Consider the following 26904-nt stretch of genomic DNA (forward strand, 5'->3'; position numbering starts at 1 on the left):
CTGTTGGGGGCGGGACCAGCGAGGTCACATCCGCTTCCGCCCCGCAGGACCCGCTTCCGCCCCGCAGGACCCGCTTCCGCCCCGCAGGACCCGCCGCCGCGGTCATGAGTCGCTTTAAGTTTATAGGTAAGAGCGTTCTCCGGGCCTTAGGCGCTGCTGCTGCCCGTCAGGCCTCGTCCGCGGTGGCCACAGAGCCTGGGCCTTGAAATGTCCGACTTTTTAAGGGTTGAAAGGGCGCTCAGTGGGCGAACGAGCAGGGGCTTCTGGGTAATGGCGATGTTGTGGCTTTCGGGCCAGGCGCTGGCGTCACGGAAGTGCTTACTTGAAAATTCATGAACTGAGCAATTTTGATTTATGTTCTTTTCAGTATATGGTCGTGTTCAATAAAAATGGAAAAAAGGAAGTGAAAAGACCAGAAAGGCCCATCACCTTGGTACTCGCCATCGCCCCGCACCTCACCCCCTGCCCGGCCTCGAGGGGGCCCTAAAATAAATTCATCCGTCCTGCTTTTACCGCACCCCTTTGGTGGCGCCGGCACCCGTCGCCTGCTCTGCTGGCGTCGCCCCATCTGGTGACAAAACTGCGGGACACAGATAGTAGGAAAAAACTAGTTCTGTTACTTGGCAAATAGAAGAATTCATTCAGCATCAGTCGAGCAAAAGGGAGATGCCGGACGCAGCCAGAGGAGCAAGCATGTTCACTACCAGGCGCTTAGGGAAATCGGGGGGAGGTTGTGCGAGCTAGCCTTGGAAAGGTGACTTGGGATTGCAGGTCTTGCTGAGTTTCGTTTTACTGCATGTAGAGTGGAGCTCTGCTGAAGGCTGTTGACAGGGAGCGCTCGTTCAGTAACTCATGGCGTGCCAGTTGTCTACCCGCAAGCTTGGACTGTGAGACACAGCTTGGGGTAAAACTGCATGATCCTAGTCTTCGTGGAGCCTATCACTACCTTAAAGTGGAAAGTGATGGTCACATGTGTGCATTAGTAAGGTGATCTTGACAGCCATTGTGTGGGTTTTGTGGAAGACAGGGAGAGGCAGAGAAGCCGTGTGGAGCTTGAGTTAAGGCAGTGGAAATGGGAGAGAGAAATGAGATGTGTATGTACTCAGCACCTATCAGCTGAATGTATAGGGCCAGGCGCTGTAAAATATTTATACAGACGCCAGCTGAATGTAAGGGACAGTGAACAAAGATGACTATGGTTTGGGGTAAATACCAGGATATGAGATGGAAGCGTGATTGGTTTGGCAGTGCCGTGGAGATGTAGTGACATCTATTTGGATTAGGATAAATGACATCCTTATCACTTAAGGATGTCCAGGTAGAGATGCTGGTAGATAATTGGAAATGTAGCCTGCACTCAGGAGAGAGGTTAGGATTAATAGCTTATATCTGAGAGTTGTTTGGCACAGTTGTTTTTTTTTGTTTTCCACAAATACTGTGCTAAGTACTGTGGAACCATGAAAAATTGATGGCGCCGTTTTCAGACAGCAGAGGTATGTCCAGTCAAACTTTGGTACAGACAAAGCAAATGCAGAGAATTTATGAAACGCTGTGGAGAAAATTGGAGTGGAGTTGAGGGGTAAGTCCTCATTAGAGATACTTTTCAGGTGTGATGTCTGGCAGGCTCTCCACACTAATCTGTGATGTAATTGGTGGGGGATGTGGGGTAAGAACCATGAAACACCCCAGAAAAAAAAGGCATTAATTTTATAGAAAAGTGTGTGTGTGTAGTATCAAGTTAAATCCAGGTCTCAAGCCATGTATCCTTAAATCTGTCCTCAATATGGCTTACAGAGTGGTCTATATAAAATAACATTTTTCATTTCAACTGCATTTTTCTTCTGCCTTCAGGGTTTCAGGAGGTGCTGTTTTCTTGCTTCTGATAAGGTTTTAGAGTGAGAGTTTGGGGCCATAATGTCCTCTCTGCCTCTCGTGTCTTATTACCCTCTTGCCTGGTTGATTTTCCCTTGTTCTTTAAGATTTCATAATTCCACGTTGTTTTTTTAAATATTTATTTAGCTGCCTCTCCCACTACACCACACTCTTAAGTCAGATGCCTAGTGCTATTTATCTTTGTTTCCCAGGAGTTTAATACAGTGACTGTTTCACTGAATAAGTATGGATGACTGGGCAACATAATATGTTGCCTTAGTGGTAAGGTGATAAGAAAATTAATGAAGAAATCTAAACCAAATATGCTAGAAAAAACTTACTACAGAAGTTAAGGGAATAATTTTTTGTATTTGCTCCTTCACTTCCACTCTCCTGAAGTTAACCATTGTTAATTTACCTTCCTTAATTTTGTAAAATATTTATACAGACACATAAAAATATGCAGACATGGGCCTCCCTGATGGCGCAAGGAGTTATGTCTCAGAACTATGAAGCTGTCGGTAGCCACTGCAACACCAGTTCAATCCCTGGCCAGGGTCTGACCCACTATACTAACTTCTCTGTCATGAACAGTACTTTGAAAAACATCTTAGACCCATAGAAGATTGGTTCATGAAACAATTGCATGAAAATTAAACCTGTGTTACAAAAGCAGGTTTAGATTTTGGTTTAGGACAACTGACTACCCCAGATTATAGTCCTGCTTTTCACTTAACAAGTGGCTATACCATGTTTCAAATATGGGTGATGGATGGGGGAAGCAGAACTTTTTTTTTTTTCCTCTGGGGGGACACCTACCTCAACTTTCTGTCCCAGGTTATACTTGCAGCTAATTTCTTTGACTTTGTTGAGTAAATGTCTTCAATCTGTAATAGCAATAACAATCTATACTTTATCGTTGTCAGGTGATGGGATTTGGGGTGCAGTGGAGCCTCCCTTTTCAAAGCATCAGTGTTTTAAAATTCATCCATCAAAAGTTCACTTAAGGACACAGAAGAAGGACTGACAGGGATGTCAGCCATCGTGTGTGGATCTTGATGCATTTACAATATGTGTGTGGATGTCTCTTGTTTACCTTTGAAATAATATAGTGCCCTTTTTAAGCTAAAAAGGTATTTTATCCTCTAAATCTTCTAAAGTAAATTTGATACTCCAGGGAATGTGTTATATATTGTCTGGAACACCCTTTAGTTTGAGAAGCAAAGCTTTAGGTGATTCCTATCCAAGCAGCCTCCTCACCACCACGAAGTGAGCCTGTGAGAGAGCAGTGGGCAGTAGTAGGAACTTCCTCCTAGGGCCATCCAGCTATGTAAGGTTTACCTGTAGTTGTGTTCTTTAATGGGATTCTTACCCTGCCCCATGTCCCTGGAAGCAGGCTGGTTAGTGCTTCTGATCGTATTTCATAATCGGGCTTATTTCCTATTCTTTGTCTTTAGTTCTCTTGCCAGCCTGGTGATTTATTCATTCATTCTGCAAATATTTACTGAATCTCTTCTGTGTCTTCCACCTACTGTGCTAAATGCTAGGAATCAGTCCTTAGCAAAAACTTGCTCACAGTCTAGTGGTGGAGACAAAGCACCTCAGCAGTGCAGAAATTTTGACTCCAAAACATATTCACATTCCAGAACTGCAGTTCTCCATTTTATTGTAATTCCTAGAACTTGCTCACAGGTGGAATACTTTCAGATGATCAGTGTGAATCTTTCCTAGGCCCCTTTGTATTGATTGAGTACAAGTCAATTGAGAAACAGTGCTCTACAGACACAGTGAATGCCTTTCGGTCTTGAAGATAGAGTCTGTGCCTATGCACGTCTGTCTGTAGGGTGGCTTTTCTGTTTGCCAGCTTAGAAGCCTTAGCTTCTTACCTTCCTGCCCCTCCTTTGTGCTCCTGGGCACATAATAATGCTCCACAGGTTTGCTGTGTGTAGAACTCCTGCTCCGTGCCGGCCAGCGTGCTAGCGTCTAGAGATTCAATAGTGAAGGATATAAACATTTCTTGCCTTGTGTTGCCTACACTCAAGCTTATTGTATCACAAATACAGATTACATCTATAGTTCCCACACAGAATATTAAATTCTTGAAGTGCAGGGACCAGGTGTTGGTATGTAGTCATTTCCAGGTCCCCCTAACTCCTTACATAGTATTGGCAGAGTTGGTCTTCACACGTAATTGGTGAGTAAAGGAAATAAATGATTTGCATTTCCACTTGCAGTACCTTAATTCAGGCTCTTTTCACTGCAAATATGAGATCTTGCCTATTTCTAAAGGAGATATCCTCACTCCATTGCTCTTCATACCCCACCTCCCACAAAGGCACCAGGATGAGAGAGCCAGGATGCTAGTCGGTCTGCTGCCCAGAAGCCTTCACTGCCTCCTGTTGTGTGTGGTATTTTTGTAACATCGCTGAGTCTGACCTTTCCCTCCCTTCAAGTCTCTCCAGCAGCTGGAAAGGCCAGTGACTCCCTCCAAAGCACTGTTCTCTTTCACACCCTGGATACTTTGCTCTTGCTGCTTCCTCTGTCTGCAGTTTCCCCTCTTCTTCCAGGGCACTCTTTTAAGATTAGTTCAGGGATCCCTTCTTTCTGGATGCCCCTCTGGGGCACCTCTCCAACTAAATAGGATGTTCCTAGTCTGTGTCCCGCAGCTGCCAGTGTCTACTGGTAAGAGTTCTAGATTGCCTGTTCATGGGTCTGCCTTCCCAAGTCTGTAGTGAGTTTCTTGAGTGCTTGAGTTATATCTTACTCACCTTTGGATACCAGGTATCCGCGCCATAACTAACAGTAGTCACTTAGATGTTATTTGAGCTTATGAATGTGTGAATGACTATTTCAGCAACAAGAGTTTTTATTTAAAATAGTTTCAAATAGAGGCTCTTAATGATTAGTCATTTATTTTACTTTTGCTTTTCACAGATATTGGTATCAACTTGACAGATCCTATGTTCAGAGGGATTTATAGGGGAGTTCAAAAACATCCAGGTAAATGTCTCCTTTTTTAAGCTAAATAATTTCTCCATGAAGATAAATGTTGTGCCTCAAGAAGAGCTTAAAAAGAATAATCTGTTCTTTAACTGAAATATTAATAGACTTAAGCATCTTGGATAAAATTATAAACAAAGTGAAACATAAATATATATTAATAAACTATGAGAGAACATTTATACAGTAACTGTTATAACGAAGTGTTAATTACACCTCTTTTGTCTGTAGGGGTTTGTAATATTGAATGTAGACTATTGTAGCCATCTGCACAAAAGCCAAACAATAATTGATGTTTTAATTAGTCTTTTTAGCAGTTGAGCAGTAGGGTACAGAATTCAAAAATCTATTTTTTAAAAAACATTTCCAACTAGGTGACAAACGACAGCATGACTAGGCAGGCGTGTGCTGCTGTGTCGTTCCTTTCCACCCAAGTAACACTGGCCCTCGATAGCCATGGTGTGGGTGGGGAGAGGCAGTAGTACCTCAAGGACTGACGGAAAGCTTAGCCAGAAGGAAAAAAGCTTATACTTATATAACACCAAGTTCACTTAAAAGACTTCTTTTGTCACTTGCAGTGACTAAGCAGGAAATGATGGTGACAAGTTTTGAAAGCAGAATGTCTCTAATAACTAAGCCTGTGAATACTGCCTCAGAAAAGTGCTATACTTGTTATTGTATAAATGCAAACAGAAAATTTTGTGATTCTGAATGATGTGGAATTGTACATTTCAATCTACTAAATCAAATCTTACTATGTCTCTAGGTGATACTTAGTGAAAGCTCTGAATATAGGGAGTGTTAGATGCCACTTGAAAGAAGAAAGGTAAATGTTAGCTCTCATAAGCCTTACCTCAAAATTTACTGCTTTGGCTTCCAGTGGAAGTTTAGATGATGTTTTTATGTATTACATATATGATACTATAAGACCACTGAAAATTTACATTTTGCTTTTCTTGCCTTTCTAGCACTTAATAGATTTCATGCTTTCTATACACATTTGTGAAATTTCATTGTGATCAGTTTCAGTCCTCTAATTCATAACATTGAGTAAAACTCTTTTGCCTTAGTATAAATAAGTTTACTAGATGGATGCTTTTTTGTCTAAAAGAAGTTTTTTAGCTACTCTAGAAAGAATAGTAATTGAATGTTGATCACATTTTTTGTGCTATATAAATGTGAAATTAATAAATTTTTATGATATAATTGTTTCATTTGGCAGCCATTTCTTAGGCCTCTCAGTGCTGAATAATTAGTGTTGATCTCCTGAGAAAAGTTTAACTTTACTTAACAGTGAATTTCGGGGGAAAATAAAAAGCAACTGGCAAGGAAAATAAAAATTAATGGGAATAGTAATTATAAAAACATAGCATTAACTGAAGTTTGCAAATAAATGTTATATTATCTTTTAGGAGGCATTACAAATGCATGCCGAAAAGTCCTAGTAAAAATAAATAATCTTAATGATTATTTTATTTTTATTAAAAAAATACAATACCAGTAAGTTTCAAGGTCAGGGCAAGTGATTTAAATTATACCAAGCAAATTCCACTCTAGTTTGAACCTCCTAATTTTTGTTCGTTTCCCCTGTTTGGATAAAAATGCAATTAAATCAATAACTATTCATCTAGTTTGCTTTCTATGGATTTTTTTAAAAGTTATCACTAGTTCTATTTTTTTTATATAAGTATTCATCAATTAGTTTTGATTTGACTTTGATGTATAAATGTGGTTGTTACCATGAATTTTTATTTCAAGACAGGGTGGTTAAATATAGGGTGGGTAAATTTTATTTACCAGGTTTTCTTAATGTGGGGTTATATTTTACAGATGACTTAGAGGATATAATACAGAGAGCTGTCCAGATTGGTGTAAAAAAGGTAACTCAGTTTTGTTACTCTTGAGAGCTTTTAATAATAAGTTCTGGTTAAAATACTGCAGAATAGAAGGGAAAGAGCCATTGCCACACTTGGTATTTGGAGATATACTGTCAACATAGTGACATTAGTAAGTTAATGAAATGAAATGTCAAGATATTCTCTTCAAAGCAATTTAATTGACACAGACCTTATGGGTAGTTCTTCCATGTGATCAGAAATAATGATAAATGACAAGGTCTCCGAAAACTTTTTAAAAACGTATGTGAAATAGCGAGCTTCTTTTAATAACATCATTTAGCATGTTAGAATTAAATGGTCATAAAAAGACATGTATCTCTCTCTAAGTTTAGCTTTTATGGTGTAGGTATACCATTTATGACCGAGAGGATACTTTTATTTTCAAAATGATGATTTGATTATTGGGGAAATTCCTCCTCTTAAGCAAATGAATATTAGTTTACTGTCATTATTAGAATAGCTGCTTCTTTAAAAATAGCAAACTAGCCCACACATGTACACACACACACAAATAAGGTTAAATTCCACAATGTGGTATATCAGTTTTAAATAATGGCACTGCTGACTAAATGAGTTCTTTCATCTCCAACTCCAAAATTAGTATTAGTCATTATGTACAAGTAATAAGAAAAGATTAAAGTTCCAATAGAAATTTCTTATGGTGTGGTCATTTATAAGTCAGTTTGGTAAGTCAGTTTATAAAATATTTTCCTGCAAACTCAAACTATACCAAGTTCCTAAATTTCAGCCAAGAATACTTTACACTTGATCTTAGCCAAAAGGCCGAGAAGCGATTCAGCCAAGAATACTTTAATCTTCACATTTCTAGTCGCATGCAACATCAACTTAGAAGTGACAGAACTGAAGTGAAATTTACTTGGATGAGTTCTGAATTAAAATTTAATTCAGTACCTTGCAGTTATAAGCACCATAGAAGTAGTTACAAGCACAGATGTGGCATCAGAAACCTGACTTCTGTTTCCCAATTCATCCTTCACAGCTTTGTAACCTGCTTCATCTCGCTAGACTTCATTTTTCTCATCTGTAAATAGTGAACAGAAGAATCTAATTAATAGAATTGTTGGGGGGGTTAGGTAAAATATGGAATGCAGTACACTTGGTATTACACCTGGCATAATCAACCTCCATTGTGTTTATGGTGGAAGCTGCCATCTTTCTATCACCATCTCCACCATCATCCTTATCATCATCCTCACTTGTAAACTGGGAGACGAAATTACACTCTTTGGTCTTAATGATTTTTCACCTACTTTGAAAAGTTAGGTTAAAAAAAGACTTGATTAGAAACTATTTTACATAACTGAAGTGTTGGATGTGGGCAACTGGTCTAGTATTTAAAAAATAGGTAGTAAACAATACCGTTTTCCCTATACTTTTGTTAATATTTTAATGCTATGTTTTACAGGCAGTGGAGAATTTATTTATGGCTGTGTGTTCCCTGATAGTAACTCAAAGTCTATCAAAAGTTTAAGTTACTATGTGAAAATGTCTATCATTTGTACTTCCTCCTATATTTTGTATATTTTGAAGTATGCCTTAAAAGTATACATCAGCGTGCCATAATCATTGCTTTAGAAGAAGGTGCATTTAAGCAGAACTGCCTTTGTAGTCACCATAACACAAAGCTTTATAGTGGTTATTTTTCCTTTTAACATATTAGCAAAAGATGGCGTTTTCACCACTAGTGCATCTAATAACTCTCTCTATAGACATTTACTGCTTTGACTGAGCCATAACTTTTCCTACAAAGGATCCATCATTTAACCCAGTGATTCTCAAACTTTCTCTTCTCAGAATTCCTTCACATTCCTTTTATTATTGAGGACCCCAAAGAGCTTTTGTTTATGTTAATTTTAGCTATTGATATACACTATATTGGAAATTAAAACTCAGGAAATTTTTAAATGTCTAGTAATTCATTTAAAAGTAACAAAAAACATATGTAACAGAAAACATTGTGTGTGACAGAAAACATCATATAAACATTTTTATGAAAAGTATTTTTCAAACCAAAAAAATTTAATGACGAGTGGAATTATTTTACATCTCTTTAATGTCTGGATTAGTAGAAGACAACTGAACTTTCTGTTTCTGCAGTCAGCCTGTGATGTTGTGATGTCACACAACATGTAGCCTCTGGAATAACTCATTGCCCACCAATGACAGAATGGGGGTGAAAATGACAAACAGCATCTTAAGAAAATAGTTTTGACCTCTCATGCTCGGGTGGCTCTGGGACCACACTGGGAAAACTATTGAATTAGTCAGCACTGTTGAATCACTGATTAAGAGTAACAGAATTCTAAATTCAGTGGTCTTTAGTTATTTCAGGCTGCCTAAAACATGGTCTCTGTCCTTACAGAACTCCTATCTAGAATGAGAGACATCATATAGGTACATTTTAATAGGGGAGTGGCAAATTCTACATGACATGCATGTGATTGTGTGCGTGTGTATGCATGCGTTTGCGTGTGTGTAGAGAAGTCAGGCACCACTACATAAGAGGTGATATTTCAGCTGAATTTTAAAGGGTAGGTGTGTGATAGTCAAAAAGGGAAAAACATTCTGGTAAAAAGCAACAGGAAGCCATGTTTGGGAAACTGATGATGCCCAGGTTAAAGTCAGCTTATTTTTTTTCTTTTTCAGTTTATGATTACAGGTGGAAGTCTGCAAGAGAGTAAAGACGCACTGCATTTGGCACAAACAAATGGTATCCTCATATTACTTTTACCAAAAAAAATAAGAATTAAGTTATTTTGAAGAAGTCTCTCTGACTACTACTTCAGGTACAATACAATGGATAGTGACTGTAGAAACAACAGGAAAACAGACTGATGTCAGACTGTTAACAGACTGATTAAAATGAAAAAATTCAATCTAATGAAAAAATTCAAAGTGCCCATTGGTATACCAGATGCTTAAATAAAATCCTCTCATTGTACTTAACAAAAAATTAGTTTAAAATTTCAGTTAAAGGAAATTAACTGCTTACCTGGTAGATAATTTAGTCTCAGATATTCCTGATGTAGAATTTTTTTGTATTTTTTTTGAAAGATTTATTTATTTATGCATACAAGAACTGGGGTACAGGCCAGAGGTATGGGTAGGTAAGAGGATTCACCAGAGACAGAGTGGGGAACAGAACAAGCAGATTGACTGAGGTACACTGCTGAGGGTAGCAGCAGGGCAAGTCAGGAGAGGTCTGCTGCACCATGTGGGTTGCTCTCTAGCTGGCCAGGAATCGAACTCATGCTGCAGTGACTGCGGATAGCTTCACAGGTTGCATCTTAACCCTTGCGCCACCAGGGAGGCCCCTTTTTTTTTGTATTTTGTAATGTGTTTCTGTTAAACTCTTAACTTAATCTGTGAAAAGATCATTTATTAAAGATTCTGCAGACCAGACACTGTAAAGCCCTAGGAATGCAAGTAATATAATAGATAGTCCTTCATATGCTCACTTTATGTTCATTTTGTATTTAAAATCTAGAATAAAGTTTTGGAATTGATTCCTAAAGGAATCCTAGATACATAAAATAACTTAAATCTGCTTTTAAATTTTTTAGCCTTTTTTATTTTTGCATGTCTCGTGCTATATATACTGGGGATTTAGGCATGCCATATTAATATTTTTTGAAATACTGATTCATAAAATACTGTTTTTTAGTGGAAATCTTTCTAAATACTTACTACTCTTTGTGGTCTGCTGATACTTTTTCTTAGTGGTTCAGATCGTAAAAATAATCCTCTTCCAGAATCTCTTGAAATACATAAAAATACTCTTTTCCATACTTTTTATCGTCAAACAGGTACTTTAAAACGTCCTCAGATCTCCATTTTCATCTCTTGTCCTCCCCCCTCCATGTACCTGTGCCCTCACTACTTTAAAAACTCTGCCTCCCTTTACACGTAAACATCTGCGTGGGGTCCCGAGGAAGGCTCTGTGCCTTCCCCATGGGTTCAGGGGAAGTTACCTGAAGCCACTCAAAATAGCTTTTGACCTCACATTTATGTTCCATACAGTCAAAACTCTCCAAGTCTGGCCTCTAAATAAGTGAGCTTTATTTGTTATTAGAAAAACCAATCCCCTCTCCCATCACTTAAATCACCCTTTTTAAAGGGAATGCATTTTAACTATTATATTAGACACATGAAACAAGACAGTCACATGAACAGCCAATATAAAAAATAAAATTAGGTGATAATATTTTGTTCTCCAAGTAATGGCTTCGTTTTTTAATTCTCTCAAGCTCAGTAAATACCAAGCTTTGGAATGAGTTGACTCAATTATTTTTATTCATACATTAAGGCAGTTTTCATAGTCACAGCTTTGTTAAGGTATTCCAAAAAATTTTATATGATTAATCTAATGCAATTCTGGTAGTTTGAATTGTTGATGATTACTGTTAAAAATTAAGCTGTTGAAATAATTTGGTATTCTGCATATTAAATATATAGTATTTTGCATATTAAATATAAATATGGAAAATACTTTGAAAATAATCCTAAGACATTTTGTGTTAGACATGTTTTTCAGTACAGTTGGATGTCATCCTACAAGATGTGATGAATTTGAAAAGAACAACCCTGATCTTTACTTAAAGGAGCTGCTAAATCTTGCTGAAAACAACAAGGGGAAGGTGGTAGCCATAGGGGAGTGTGGGCTCGGTGAGTGCAGCCTGGAGACTGTGTGTGAAAATAATTGATTGTCCTGTTGAGTCATGACTATTTACAGATTCTTTTTATTTTCAAGATTTTGACCGACTACAGTTTTGTCCCAAAGATACTCAGCTCAAGTAAGGAAATTTATTTGACCTTAGAAATTATTGTTAAATCTTAAGCATGGTTATTAACAGCTTTTATCAGTTCAGTATATATTTGGATTAAGCATCAGGATTTCCTGTTTTTCACTTTCTATATTGAAAAGCTTATAATTCCCTAACTGATTAACTATCTGATTTGATTTTAATGGTAGAAGTAAGGATAATTTTACAAGATAGAGCCTTTTTTTTGTATGTTTGTTTAATTAATGCATTTGTACATGAACCCTTTCAAGAGTAAGGGATGCTCCAAGAGGATTATAGCAACCATCACCAAAGCTAAAAAAGTATCTTGTACCTGCAGTAGATATTAGATGACATGCCTTAGAGACTGTTTCCAACCCATCGCCTTCGCTTGGAGCTCCTGGGTCAGTGTTCCACACAGAAAATAAAATTAGGTCATGGGATTGATTTAAAACTTGAGCATTTTGTTGAATTTCAAAAATAATGTCTTAATTATCAAGATGGTAAAACATTAAAATGAAGTTCTAAAGGTGGTTAATTTAGTTATTTTTTTCTACTCAATAAATATCTGTACTTTAGGTGCCAGAAACTGCTAGAACATAGTATACAAAAATATGAACAAGGTATATTATCTATTCCTAGAGACACTTAGATAGGCAAATCTTCATCCCGCTTAGTTTCTTAAACACAAAGGAGGAATCTCCTCTTAAATTCACTTTGAAGATACTGTCCAATTCTGTCAAAATAATTAATAATTAACCATTTTTGTCATATGATCTTGATTAAGCTAGTGGGTGACCTGAAAAGAGTTTTCAGATTATGCATACCAAAAGTATCCGCCTCTCCTCCCTCCCCTGCCCTGCCAGAGGAGAGCCTGCTGTTCCAGCCCAGTTGAAAATGTACACAGTGAGTGAGCAGTGGGCTGACTAGGGAACATGTCACACCCTAGACTTCAACCTCCAGGTTCTCGGAGTATGAAGGTCCATAACCAGGGGGCAGAGGAAGGGTCAAAGTCATGTACTGTGGACTCTCTTTCAGGCCTCCCATTTATATAACCTATCACCGCTTATTAGTGGTATATTATTTGCTGGGTTTTTCAAGGACATTTGTGTGATTAACAGCTGGATTATCACTTGATATCTCTTGAATTTCATTAGGTGGGCTCACTCAACCTTAAAAGTTCACATATTCACATTTAAGTTGAAAAACAGTTGTCTGTAATAGTTTTTAGGTTATGCCCGAAGGAAGGGAGTCATCATTCCTCCGTTTCTGTCTGTTTTCAAGGTCAGCCTCATGAGGCAAACAGACTGTGTAACGGGATGACAGTCAAGGGCCCATGAATAACATTTCTGAAAATCTGTAATTTCAGAAAATAAAGTATTCCTTTCTAGAAGTTTTATGTTATAAAGGCTTTACTAATAAGCCTGATGTATTTAAATGTCTGAATTAATTTTATCCTACATTTCTGTCCTAATTTCTAGAGGATAAAATTCCTCTAACCTCCCCCAAAAAAAAATCACTCGATGTAATTGTATTTCTCATGCTAAAATAACATTTTAACAAGGAAATCTTTTTTGCATTATAAGATATTTTGAAAAACAGTTTGAACTCTCAGAACAAACAAAATTGCCAATGTTTCTTCACTGTCGAAACTCACATGACGAATTCTTAGGTGAGTCAAAGCTAAAATCTTTTTCAGAATTTAAAAATTTTGCAGAAATCAAGCTATTTGCTGAAAGTTCTCTCTTTTAATTCACAGACATAATGAAAAGAAACAGAGATCGATGTGTAGGTGGAGTGGTAAGTGTAAGAGTTTTTTTTTTTTAAAGATTTATTTATGCTTACAAGAGCTGGGGTACAGGCCAGAGATGCGGGGGGTGAGGGATTCACCAGAGACAGAGTGGGGAACAGAACAGCCAGACTGATCGAAGTACACTGTTGAGGAGAGCAGCGGGCGAGACAGGAGAAGTCTGCGGCCGGGAATCGAACTCGTGCTGGAGAGGCTGAGGATTGCTTTATAGTGTGGTGCTTAACCCCCTGCGCCACTAGGGAGGCCCCAGTATAAGAGCTGTTTTTAATGTATGATGCATGAAAGCATCTTGGTAATTACAAAGATTGGCCTCTAAAGTAATTCACATGTAACGGTAAATTTGTTAAGGCTCTTCTCTCATTTGAAGTACATGTAAGTTTACTGTTTGATCTCTGGGCCAGATGTCATCCAAACATAAATCATACTTTCATTTTTTTATTTTTATTTTTTTAAAGATTTATTTATTTATTTGTTTGTTTGTTTGTTTATTTATACAAACACTGGGTACAGTCAGAAGCACGGGAGGGTGAGAGAATTCACCAGAGCCAGAGCAGGGAGCAGAGCAGGCAGAAGGACCGAGGTACACTGCCGAGGGGAGCAGCGGGTGGCAGAAGAGGTCTGTGCACCATGTGTGCCCTCCTCCGGTGACTGGGGAGCAGCTGGGGATCGAACTGGTGCTGCAGAGGCTGCGAGCAGCCTCGCAACCCAGCGCTCAACTGCTGCATCACCGGGGAAGCCCCATAAATCATATTTTTAATTAGTTACTTGTTTGGAGTACAAGAATTGAGTACAGAATTCTGGTCATAAGAAAGTCCATCGATTTACCCCTACACATTTTAACAGTGCATGGGATATTTCTTCTCTGCCTCTTCTACCAGCCATTCTTTAAATGTTCTTCAAATTAAATTTTGAGCAAAAATATAAACTAATTTTAGTAGTATTTTAAAATTTTTCACATTCATTTCAGGTTTGCCTTCTTAATTTCTTGTCAACTCTGTTCATAAACTATTACCTCAGTGATCTAGAGCCTCTCCTTTCTGTAGTTTGCTGCTTCTGTGCTAATAAGCCTTTCTCTGTAGGGTCATTTCAGTCATTAGCGTTGAGCTAAGTGTTATCTGCCCACCATTTAACTCAAGTGGCCATGCTAGTGCTTTTTCATCTTTTCTGGATCATTAATGCCTCTGAAAATCTGCCTCAGAAAATGCTCGAAAATACATATTTTCTATCTTCAGGAGAGCCTCATTGATCTCCAGCAAAAAAGCTGTTATCCAGCTATAAAAAAAATCTCTATACTGTGCCAGCTAAGGAAAGAGGAACAGTACCAAGCCTTTATGTGTACCCATGTTGTATTGCTTTGACATTTTATGTAGTCTCTCAAGTTTTTATTCAGCATCTGCATCAATGTTTATACTACAAGTGATGTGTGTTTCCTGTGTTGCTGTGGTGTTGATATTACTGAGCACTTTTTTGTAGCATACTGGCCAGCTTATTCTTTTGGAATTGCACTTGGGAACTGAGAGACTTTCGTTAATGCCCTTGAATTACTGGTGGCACTTAATAGCCTTCAGTCTTTACCTCTCAGCCCATTTGCTTTATTTCTAAATAAGAATTAAATTGGATGATTCTATAATAGTTAAAAAAAATAACAGCAACAACAAATCCAACTTGGGTTCGATTTTAATTAAAAAAGAGATTGCCAAATAAAGAATAATTCTCTGAAATACTTGTTGAAGAATCACATTTAAAATTATTTCAATATTGGGCCTCCTTGGTGGTGCAAGGGGTTAAGTCTCAGCACTATCAAGATAGCAGGGAGCCGCTACTGGCATGAGTTCCATCCCCAGCCAGGGAGCTGACCCACAGGGCGCAGCAGACCTCTCCTGTCTTGCCCACTGCCCCCCTCGGCAGTGTATTTCAGTCAGTCTGCCTGTTCTGCTCCCAACTCTGTCTCTGGTGAATCCTCTCACCCCCTATAGCTGTGGCCTGCATCACTGTCCTTGTATGCATAAATAAATAAAAATAAATCTTTAAAATAAAATAATTTCTGTATTAATGGAGGCACAGTTTTGTCACTGGAAGTGCTGAGGGGCAGCTCTGCAGCAGTTTTCATTGTTGTTGAGAAACAATTCTCTGGACTTGGTATTAATGTGACACACTTGTTACACATTTTTCAGAGAGTGTTGTGACTAATTGTCTTGATTACATAAGTACATCCAACGTGTGAGGAACTGCACTTTCACCCCTCTATGACAAGGAGAAGCCCCATCTTAGTCCTTGCCTGATGAATTGATACTAACATATTTAGACCTGTTGTAAATGTTCTCACAACCTTTTTTTTTTTTTTTTAAATAATTGTATAGTGACTGGTGGTGACTTTCTAGCAAAGCCTTTTTTTTTTTTTTTTTAAGATTATTTATTTATACAAGCACTGGGTACAGTCAGAAACGCAGGAGGGTGAGAGAATTTGCCAGAGCAGGGAACAGAACAGGCAGACTGACAAAGAAATACACTGCTGAGGGGAGCAGCGGGCTGCAGGAGAGGTCTGCGCGCCTTGTGGGACCCTCGCCAGTGGCCGGGGAACCAACCCGCGCTGCAGGGGCTGCGGGCAGCTTCGCAGCCCAGCGCTCAACCACTGTGCCACCAGGGAAGGCCCCTCACAACCTTTTTATAGATCTTAAAACTTGCCTCTAAAAAGTTTTTTCTAGGAAAAAAGTATCTTCTAACAGGAAAATTAAACTACATTTAAAAATATCTTAAATAGCTTTATAATATTTCTAACTTTTCCTCATGTTTGTTGCCTAATAATCTGACTCCCACCTCCAGCCCCTTTCTCTGGAGGTGCTCTGGTAATGCTGGTGCAGGGACGTGGCACAGCCAGAGAGAAAGTACAGCTAGCCAACTCCTTGTCTCGGATCATTGGAGATGGCAGATTTTAACTGTGAAATTTGACTAGAAAATAAAAATTTTAGGGGCTACTGTATTTGAAACCCTGTGGTCCAGAAATCCCTAATGTATCTGTAGCTCTCTCTCACTTTTTTTTTAATAAACTTTTAAAAAAGGCTTAGAATGTTAAAGCATCCTGGTTATATAATAATACCTTACCTCTGTGTCCCTAGGTGCATTCATTTGATGGTAGCAAGGAAGCAGCAGCTGCTTTGATTGACTTGGATCTCTATGTAGGATTTAATGGTTGGTAAGTTCTTAAATTGTTTTTTTTTTAAATTTTATATTAAGCAGATTTAAGAAAAAGTTTGCAGTGAATTGCTGATAGAAGATTTAAATTTATTTTATTGAAGTTTCTGTGTGTTTTGCATTGACCTTGATCTAAGAATGTCAGTAATTATATGTGTAAGAATAGTACATGACAATTAGAAGTTAAAACTTGAAAATTATAAACTACTATCCTGTGTTCCATTAATGGAAAATATTCTGTGTTAAGGTTAGCAGCTCAACTTATTCTCAGTTCATTTTGTTCCTTTAAAACTTTCTTGATCAAGTGCTTGGTTCGGCAGCACATATACTAAAACTTTCTTGATCATGTCATTAACATGTACATAGTCATAAGTGATGTCTAATGATGGAGAAGAGGTCGTCTGTGACATGATTATCTTGTATGTCTCTGTAGGCCCAGAAACTGAATTCAAGGAGCTGGTATAAAATAGCTACAAGGGTGGAAGCCAGGGTCCTCTGGCTTCTCATTTGGTGACCTTTCTGCAATTATAACCACACCAAACCTCATGTGCCCAATTCAGTCAGCTAGCACAGGTGGGTCCCTGGGCTCACTTTCTTCCAAATAATTTGATGAGTTTCTACCAGTCTTTACAAGATGTCAGCGTAGCTCATAAGTAAACTGTGTCCCCTTCACTGGTTTTATTTCCTTAAAATTATTACTTTTCTGATGACATAATTTTCTACTAAGATCTCTTTAAAAAATAGAATCATGAAATTGCTTATTTGCTATAGAATTCAGACTTTTAAATGTTCTGGATACTTTTTCATATTTTAAATTATGTGACTTATAAATTAATATGCAAAGGAATATATGCATAAGTATTAAAAAGTCAAGTAGTATTAGAGGGCTTATAAAAGTCTTTCCAACCCATTTCTCATATTCAAGAGGCAACCACTTTGCTATTTAACCACTATATAAATTAAGGTATATGAGCATTTAAGTTCTTATATTCTACACTCTGCCCCTCCCTATTTTTTCCTCCTTATTCCTTCCACTGTAGTTATTCCTGAATTTTTGGTTATATGTATATTCAGTGTTTTCATTATGTCTGTAAATATTATTGACTGCTGAACCATAAGGTTTGCCAGTTTCTGATTTTCTTGCAGTAACGTATGTTTTATTTACTTGGCTTTCTTTGAAACATGAAGCCTCCTCACATTTTTTGACAGCTCAGTTAAATACCTTTTTCTGTTTTCCACACAAGGAAAGCTGTCTAGATCATCTAATAGTTCCATTAATAGAGACCCTTCCATCTTTCTGCTTGTTTGAACTAGTGTCTCTTCGCTGCTAGGTCCTTTATTCCATTTTTCAAAGATGAAACATATGTTTGAAAAAAATTTATTTTATTCTTCCTTTTGAAAATTTGTCTGGAGAGCTAATGAAAGGAAAAAATAAACACTTCCACTTCATATTGACATTTTTTTCCAGGCAAAAGATTATAGATTAGAAATAATTTTCTCTGAAAAGTTAGTGTTTCATTTTTAGGCTCCAGTGTTAAGTCAGTTGCTATTCTGATTCCTATTCCTTTCCTGGTGACTTCCTTATTTTTTCTCCTGTGGAAGATTTTAGTTCTTTTTCTCTGGTTGTATCAAGCTTCACTGAAGTTTGTCATTCATTTTGCATTTCTGTTGCCCGCTAAAGGCTCATCTGTAGGCCCTGGGAAATAGTCTCCATTTTTTTTCTTCTTCTGTTTGACACTTTCAGGCTGACTCCGATCATATTTTTATTCTACAATGTCTCTCTTTTCTCTCTACTTTAGAGTGCTGCATTTTGCAGGCTTTTAAATGAAACTTCAGCTTTTGTTTACAATCTCTAAACATTTTTTAATTATTTTTTTTAAAGATTTATTTATGCATACAAGAGCTGGGGTACAGGCCAGAGATGCGGAGGGGGAGCGGATTCACCAGAGATAGAGTGGGGAAAAGAACAGGCAGATGGACCGAAGACACTGCTGAGGGGAGCAGCAGGAGAGTCAGGAGAGGTCTGCTACACCATGTGGGTTGCTCCCTGGCTGGCCAGGGATCGAACTCGTGCTGCAGAGGCTACGGATTGCTTCATAGTGTGGTACTTAACCCCTTGTGCCACCAAGGAGGCCCCTAAACATTTTTTTATTACCATAATCTTTGGTATATGCAACATCTTCTCATCTCCTTAAAGATATGAATTAGTTTTTAAAAGTTATTTTCTGTTTGCCCAATAATAATTTATGTTTCCTGTGTTCCCTTATCCTGTTTTTGTCTCAGTCATGATGGTGGCTTTCTTCAGCTGCTAGGCAGCTCTTTTTTTTTAAAAAAAAAAAAAAAAAAGATTTATTTATTCAAGAACTGGGGTACAGGCCAGAGGCATGGGAGGGTGAGAGGACTCACCAGAGGCAGAGCAGGGAACAGAACAGGCAGACGGACCGAAGACATTGCTGAGGGGAGCAGCAGGCAAGACAGGAGAGGTCTGCTGTGCCATGTGGGTATCTCCCTGGCTGGCCAGCAATCAAACCCCCACTGCAGAGGCTGCGGACAGCTTCACAGTGCTACACTTCACTCAACCCACTGCACCACTGGGGAGGCCCTGCTAGGCAGCTCTTTGCTGAATATTTCAAAAAAAGAGAAAAGAGCTGTTTGGAGCTTTGCGATGAGAGAGCCCATCAACTGGCTGACTGTTAGCTGCCAACCGATTGTCACCAGGGATCCCGAAATGTCCATATGTTGGTTCTTCTGAGGTGGTTGTCTCTCCAGAGAGGGTGCCTCTGATCTCCGCGGGAAAACTGGTATGGGGACTCATTGAAGTACCTGTGTTCTGGAGCAAGTGGGGTCAAAGAGAAGATCTCACAGTACACCGCCTCCAATCTGCAACCCCATGCCTCAGCCCCAGTCTTTGTGCCTGTTGTTCTCTCCTCCAGTCTCTGGTTCGTTCTCCAGAGACTACACTCTACCCTCTCTCAGGACAGGGCTGGGGGCAGAAGTAGTCTTCTCTGAACCAGTTCACTGGAAAGTAATCTGAGAGCCCCATCTTGTCTTTGCCCTGACTTTTCAAAAGATTCCCATTTCACTTCCCTGCCTTGCCCAGCCTATTTAAATGCCTGGTTCTTCCTTTTCCTTGAACTTTCTTAAGTGGATTAGTTTGCTTGTCTTCAGTATCTCTCTGCAGGCCTGTATTTGATAATTTGGTGACAAGTTTTAAATTTAGTATCCATATCAAACGTGTGTGTGTGTGTGTGTGTGTGTGTGTGTGTGTGTGTGTACTGACCAAGTGTTAAGATGGTTGAAAATAAGATAATTTTTTCCTAGGGGAAAACTGCTTCTTAAGCCAAACTAGACACATATTTCCTTCCCATTCCTAAAATCTTACTAAAATAAAATTATTCCTAAAATCTTACTAAAATAAAATAGGAGAAAGGAAAACGTAGAAGGGGAAAGAAAAAGGCTGGAGGCTTGCTAGTGGAGAAATATCTGATAGATTTCTGGGAGACAAGTGAAACTTGGAGAGCTTAGATTTCACCCACTGAAGAGCCTCAGAGATAGCAAGTTTTGCCAATAAAAATCTCAGAGGCTCTGGGCATAGAGTTAGTGAGAAATAGACCAAAATAGAGTGATTGAAGGCCTAAAGAAAGGCATCACCACCAGTATGCCCTCCCATAGACAAAGTGCTAAAGCAAAAAGAATTTATGCTCAAGGGGAAAATAATTCTCAAAAAAACTGAACACTGTATAGTGAAGCCAAAACTTAGAGTGAGTACATTGCTCCAGAGGGAAGCATGAAGAGAACCAGTAGCCTCACAGTTAGCTCTCTGCCCTCTCACCCTTAAACACAGCATGCCCCATCCCACAAGTAGCTTCCAGTAAGAAACCTACACAGAGACCTGGCTGTAGTATAGTCCTGTTTACAAAAAAAAAAAAGAAGAAACCCAACACTGGCAACCCAAGTTGATATAAATTGATAGCCAAGGACCTTGAGGTGAATGAGGTGAACTGGCAGGAAAAAAAACAAAGTAACTAGAAAACCAAGGAAACACTTAATAAGGGAAATGAGCTTTAAAGAGAACCTGATGTAGTGAGATTTGAGCTGTACCATTCATTAAATGAACAGAATGCTACAAAAAACATAAGTTAGAGCTCCTCAGAGATGAAAAATGTATGTCAGTGTTCAAATAGTAGCACCTTTGGAGGAAACTGGGGAACAGCACATTCAACATAAAGACATAATGCTTTTACCCCTATAGAGTCCCCTGGATACCTAAATAGTAGGCAGATGACATTTTTCTCTTTATAGAAGTATTCTAGTTAGTAGATGGGAGGAGTGATAGAATTATATCAAAATTTTTGCAGTTTTTGTATTGGGTACCCATGGCTTGGCTGCCTTACATCATAAAAAATATGACCAGACTTTTTATGCCTCTAGATAGAAGCTCATACTGCCATCTGTGAAAGTCTTGCCCTCCCTCAAAAAATTCCAGCCTGAATCTGATCCAGACTCTGGTACTATAGTTCTCTTGATAAGAAATACAGAGGAACCTGTCAAACTGAAGCACAGAACTGAAATCAATACTGGAAAACTCTTTAAGGCAAACAACTAGGTTTCTTCAAAAAATAAATATGAAGGTATTGAAAGAATTGCAGCTTGTGGCCTCTCCTGGTGGCGCAGTGGTTGAGCACTGGGCTACGAAGCTGCCCGCAGCCTCTGCAGCGCTGGTTCGATCCCCAGCTGCCAGCAAGGGTCCCACTTGGCACACAGACCTCTTCTGCCGCCCGCTGCTCCCCTCAGCAGTGTACTTCGGTCCTTCTGCCTGCTCTGTTCCCCGCTCTGGCTCTGGTAAATTCTCTCACCCTCCCACGCTTCTGACTGTACCCAGTACTTGTATAAATCTTTTTTTTAAAAAATTGCAGCTTGATAGATCAGTGGATTTAGCAAACCTTGATCAATTATGTATGACCTTCATTTGGATCCTCAAACCTAGAGAGAATGTATGCCACTGAAATACTTCAAATACTAGATATATTGATAAAAGAGATGGGTTTTTATTAGACATAATAGCATTGTGCTTATATTTTTTTAAAAAAAGTCCTTAATGCCTAGATACATGCTGAAATATTTCCTGAAATAAACATTGAAATGCTGAAACTATACTCTGGGATTTCCTTCAAGATAATATGAAAGGGTGGGGGAAGTGGATGGGACAGAATCTGCCAGGGGTTGATACTTGGTGGGACTGGTTGATGAAAACCTTGGGGTTCTGGGGCCTCCCCTGGTGGTGCAGTGGTTGAGTGCTGGGTTGCGAGGCTGCCTGCAGCCTTTGCAGCGTGGGTTAATCCCTGGCCGACGAGGGTCCCACAGGAAAAAAAAAAAAAAAAAAAAAAAAAAAAAAACCTTGGGGTTCTGGATTATTGTGTGTGTACCTGAAATTTCCCTTAACAATTATAATACATAGCGAAGTTAAAAATGTAACATAAGGACAGTATTAGTCATCTAACAACATTATATATAGCAAACCATCCTAGAACTTAGTGGCATATTACAGTAAGTATCTTTGTGTGTGGGTCTTTGGGTCACCTGGGTTTGACAGATAAAAGTTAGTTCTCTGCCACAGGCTACATACAGGGTTCACATTTGTACCATGTTTTTTCATTCTGTGCACCATGCAGGCTACTCAAAAGATTGTGAAAAATGTCACCCGTACACATAATTCTAACAGTGAAGGTGATTTTTCTGAAAATTCTTTAGTGATTCATGAAACATAAACTTTGAGCCTCTAACACTGATTCTTCATACCAGTGAATCTATATTTGGCCCATCTCTTTGGGCAGCTAGTGAGGGCTTCTAAGTTAGGCAAATTACTCAGAGAAGCAAATTCTTTCAAGAAAGGTAAATTTTTACTTAGATTTGATAGAATTTATTGGCAGTTGGTAAACATAAACAGTTGGAGCCTCCCCACCCCCGCCAGTCCCCAGTTGGAATTCTTAATCTGCATTCTCTGCGGATAGGAATGTACAAACACTTCCTAAAGTAGCGTGCCACTGTGACACGTTTGTTTGTTTAGGATCTGGGTTTTGTAAATTTTTAGACAAGTTTATAATATGAAAAAGTTATTCATTAAATTTACCTTTTAATATGTAAATACCATTTTTTTTAAGCTCACTGAAAACTGAGGCTAATTTGGAAGTTTTGAAGTCAATACCTAGTGAAAGACTAATGATTGAGACAGGTAAGTTTGGTTTTAGAACCTTGATTTTCCTCTTCAAGTAGACAGAAAAAGAGTAAAGTCAACAATTAATATGCTCAACCTCAGCAGTTTTACACTTTTCAGAAAAACTTGGACAGTGTTATCAATTGATGGAAAAATATTTGTGCAAGCAGTTTTTTCAAATTTAGAAGTTTGACTCAACTAGGCAGTTAAAAACGGATGTCTTAATATGTGGAAACTAAGGAGGTTGTAGTTATGGTTAAACTAGGCCTCTTAACTAAGCATTTTACCTCAGAATTCTAAATCTATTGTCAGTTTGCTTTTTAACAGTCTTCTTTGTAATGGCTTCATTCTACTATACTATTTAAATAAAATGCAGAAATTTAAATCAAACTAGTCTAAGACTTTAAACTTAAAAGATAATGTTGCCTCAAAATAAAAGATTAGAAGGTAAAATTTTTATCTAAACTCTGGAACAAAAGACTCTCCTTATATACACGGACTTTAGTAAAATCAAGAACGTAGAAATAAGAATGACTTCTTAGGGAGTCGTGAAAACGAAATGATTTTGTTTAAAGTGTGCTTATAAAATGTGTAAGCAATTGTAGTTCCTTATGAGAAAAATAGGTCAGCACCTAAAGCCACTCTCAAATTCACTAAAGGCAGAGTTTAAATGTTTTCCTATCACAGTGTATTTTAGGTTCCTTTTCTAAAGCGCCACACACCATCAATGATGTTAGCAGAAAAAAATAAAAGTCTTGTAAAGCACTTGAGTTTGTACAATTCAAGATTCTATCGTGCTTTTCTTAGAACTGTGCTGTTTTTTGTTGCAGTTTTAGTTTGTTAGAAGTTATAGATTTGATTTTTTTTTAATTTAACAGTAATTTTTAAAGATAAGAGACTTCTTTGCTTAATCCTAGATGCACCTTGGTGTGGAGTCAAAAGTACACATGCTGGATCAAAATACGTAAAGACTTCATTTCCCACCAAAAAGAAGTGGGAAAACAGGCACTGTTTGAAAGATAGAAATGAGCCCTGCCATATAATGTAAGTATTTTGATTTTATGGTCTTAAAAAACATTAAAGTCAACAGTAAATGTCAGTGGATTCAAGGGAATTAAAGGTGGTTGATATTAAATGGAGATCAGACCGCCACGTAATGAGTGATGTAGAGGAACTTACCCCTGACCTCTAGCTCAGCTCCTCTTTTGAGAGCCTCTCAATCCAAGTGGCATATCACACCAGAGAAGATGTGATTTGGGTTATTTATCAATTTGTAGGAGAGGGGAAGATCATGAAGCTACCCATAAACTTACCTCACCTGGTTTAAAAGTTCTCTTGCCTTGTAGCTTCCCTGCTAATTACAAAACTGCAATCTTAGCAGGTGACCTTTTTGATTACATATGTATTTTCAATGATTGGAGAACATGAATAAACCTAAGAACATACTTCTTTAAACCTCTGGACAAAAAGAGAAGTTGTAAAATTTACTTTTCCCACTCATCCCACAAAGTGTATCATTTATGCTAATACATAGCACATGTGAAGAGGGGCTCCTGTAACAAGGAACAGTGGGGCATTTTATGACTTTTAAGAAGCTTCTTACTCCTTTTCAGCGTCTTTTGTTTGTACAAACATAATTTAGATCTACACCGTATCAGTCTATATGTTGTATCAGTTCAGGCAACCAGATATATTTATAACACACTTAGAAAAATTATGAATTCTTGCTTTTAGACTGTAGTAACTTCCTGCATATGCATCATCTTTCAGTAATTTTTAACAGGTTAGAAGAGCCAGATCCAAAATTCACAAGACAGAAAATTACAGAATTATTCTGTAAAAATATTGGAATGATTCTTTTCCTTTAATAACTTAGTGTTGGCAAAGACTTTAAAACCAAATGTTTTTGAAAACTGCAGGGTTGAGGAATATATTTAAATTCTAGTTAGTAAGGAATCACTCCTAATTTTTGTGAAATATAACTTGCAAATTCAATCAGGTGACAGTATGTCTGAATAATTCCTTGGAGATTGAACAGGACACTAAAAACAAGAAATGTTTTTCCAGCAGTCATTTTAAAGCATTATATAGTTGCAACCGGTTGCAATTTTCTATATTGCTTAAGGCAATTTTTTATATTGCCTTAAGCTGTTGACTTTGACTGCACATTTACATGACAAAATTTTAAAGTGCTTCTAAAATGCAGACCATTAAGAACCAAGAGGCTTGATTATCAGCTGCTATCCTTAATACCAGAGTTGAATATAGGCAGAGCTCGCAAAACCAACATTTGCACACTGAAAAGTATTAAATGATACTTCAAAAATAGCCATGTCTCTAGTCTAATTCTAGTTACTAATTAGAAGTTAATCTTCATTTACAAATCCATTTTAATCAAACTCCATCTATTATGTTTCCTCCTAAAATTTTAAGTTCCTTGAAACACATTTTGGAGCTCTTACGTCAGGAAGGTACGAGCTACTAAGGCTACACTAGATGAGTTTTGGTACTTGTGTGTACTTTGGATAAAGAAGTAAACAAGGGAAGATTAAGAATTGCCATCCTGGAGCAAGTAAACACATAAAAGTTAAAGTCCAAGATAGTAGTGCCCTCGTAGATAGGAATGTATGACTGGATCTATGGGCCATATCAACTACCTAACTTGCAGGGAAATAAAGGTGACATTTCAACTGTTTCCAAGTACACTTGGGAGTTATGCCAGACCAAGGCAAACACCTTGAGCAAAGACAGACTGCAGGAGCAAAGACAGACTGCAGAAGGGCTAGGTGCTCTGGGGAAACAATGAATTTAGTGTGGCAGAAAGTAGGATGTACAGGAAGGTGAGGTAAGTGATAAGTCTGGGAAGAAAGGCAAAATGAAGCCAGTTGTGAGGGCCTCTTTTATGCCAATCTTAGTTTAGATTTTATCAGGACCTGACAGATTTTAAGCAGGAAAGTATCGTTTCTCTTTTTAAAAGCATTCATTGTTTGACGTCAATGTGGAGCAAGGACTGGAGCTGAGTGACAGAAAACATTGATTTTACACATTACTATGCATGTAAATTCTAATTCCAAGTTGTTAATAAAGGAAAATTCTGTAATTTACTAAGAAAAATGTATCATTAATTGCTTTTAGCATATTTTGACTGTCAGATAAAAATTAGTCACTTCATTTAATATATACTTTATTATTATAGAAAGAGAAATTGATGACACCTGAGCTATCTTTTTCAGGGGAAAAAAGTGTACGGATGAGAAAGTTCCAACCCCCCTTAACCACACATTGTTCCACTAACCTCTAACTTTCTTTGCTGTCATTGAGCTAGTGAAAATACAGCAGTTTCCTGCTATCTTTAAAGGTCTCTAAGCAGTGGCTTTACAATTTGGCTCTCTTCCCATATGACCTACAGTGTGACTCGGTACACATGTACATGTGTAGTGTACTTTTCCTTTAAACTTTTTAAATGCCCCATCACGACCTACTAGTATATGTGTTCTGACCCACAGTTTAAAAGGAGTCTTCCACTGTGTAAAGTCCGTAATTGTAGCACACGTAATATAGGCTGGTCTTGTGACTTATTTTAACCAGATTCTTGGCTCTAGTCATATGCAGGACAACACAGAAATCTGTCTCTAATTACTTTAAAGTATCCTAACAGTTTAACTGTTCTGTTGATATTGCTGAAAACCGTATACCTGTTAAGCTACTGCTTAATAAGTTTAGGATACTTAAACTCGTATCTTTATGTGGAAAAGATGTATGTGCTTGGAAATTTAATCATCTGGTTTGGTTTTGTTTTAGTCAAATACTGGAGATAATGTCAGCAGTAAGAGATGAGGATCCCCTGGAATTAGCCAATACACTGTATAACAACACCATGAAAATATTTTTTTCCTGACATGTAACTGCTATATCTTCCATTTTACATCATGTCTGTAAAATTTCATGGTAAAGTATATCAAAAGTTTTAATAAAGGAATCTGGATTTAAAGACACGTTATATATTGCTGTACACCATCACCCTCATTTTTATCCATAAAGTCAGATCAGGATTGTTTTAATATCACCACCTTTAATGTCTTAGTTTAAAACAATGAAAAACCCCCAAGTGTTTCA

General features: G+C 37.9%; 1 protein-coding gene across 3 annotated transcripts; it reads left to right on the forward strand.

Moving 5' to 3' along the window:
- Positions 1-104: 104 nt before the first annotated feature.
- On the forward strand, positions 105-26686 carry TATDN1 (TatD DNase domain containing 1; the record flags this gene model as incomplete). Of its 3 annotated transcripts, XM_084230219.1 has the most annotated exons (12): positions 105-126; positions 4807-4872; positions 6703-6752; positions 9438-9501; positions 11313-11456; positions 11542-11584; positions 13159-13244; positions 13332-13372; positions 16499-16575; positions 22736-22806; positions 23706-23832; positions 26590-26686. In XM_084230219.1, 12 exons carry the CDS (start codon positions 105-107, stop codon positions 26684-26686), a joined length of 888 nt encoding a protein of 295 aa, XP_084086345.1. The 3 variants fall into 3 exon arrangements, with proteins under 3 accessions (XP_084086345.1, XP_084086347.1, XP_084086346.1); XM_084230220.1 differs by lacking the exons at positions 105-126; positions 6703-6752; positions 9438-9501 and having other exon boundaries at positions 4833-4872; XM_084230221.1 differs by lacking the exons at positions 105-126; positions 13159-13244; positions 13332-13372; positions 16499-16575 and having other exon boundaries at positions 4812-4872.
- Positions 26687-26904: the final 218 nt, after the last annotated feature.

Source organism: Talpa europaea (assembly GCF_964194135.1).
Source record: "Talpa europaea genome assembly, chromosome: 3".
NCBI classification, from domain to species: Eukaryota; Metazoa; Chordata; class Mammalia; order Eulipotyphla; family Talpidae; genus Talpa; species Talpa europaea.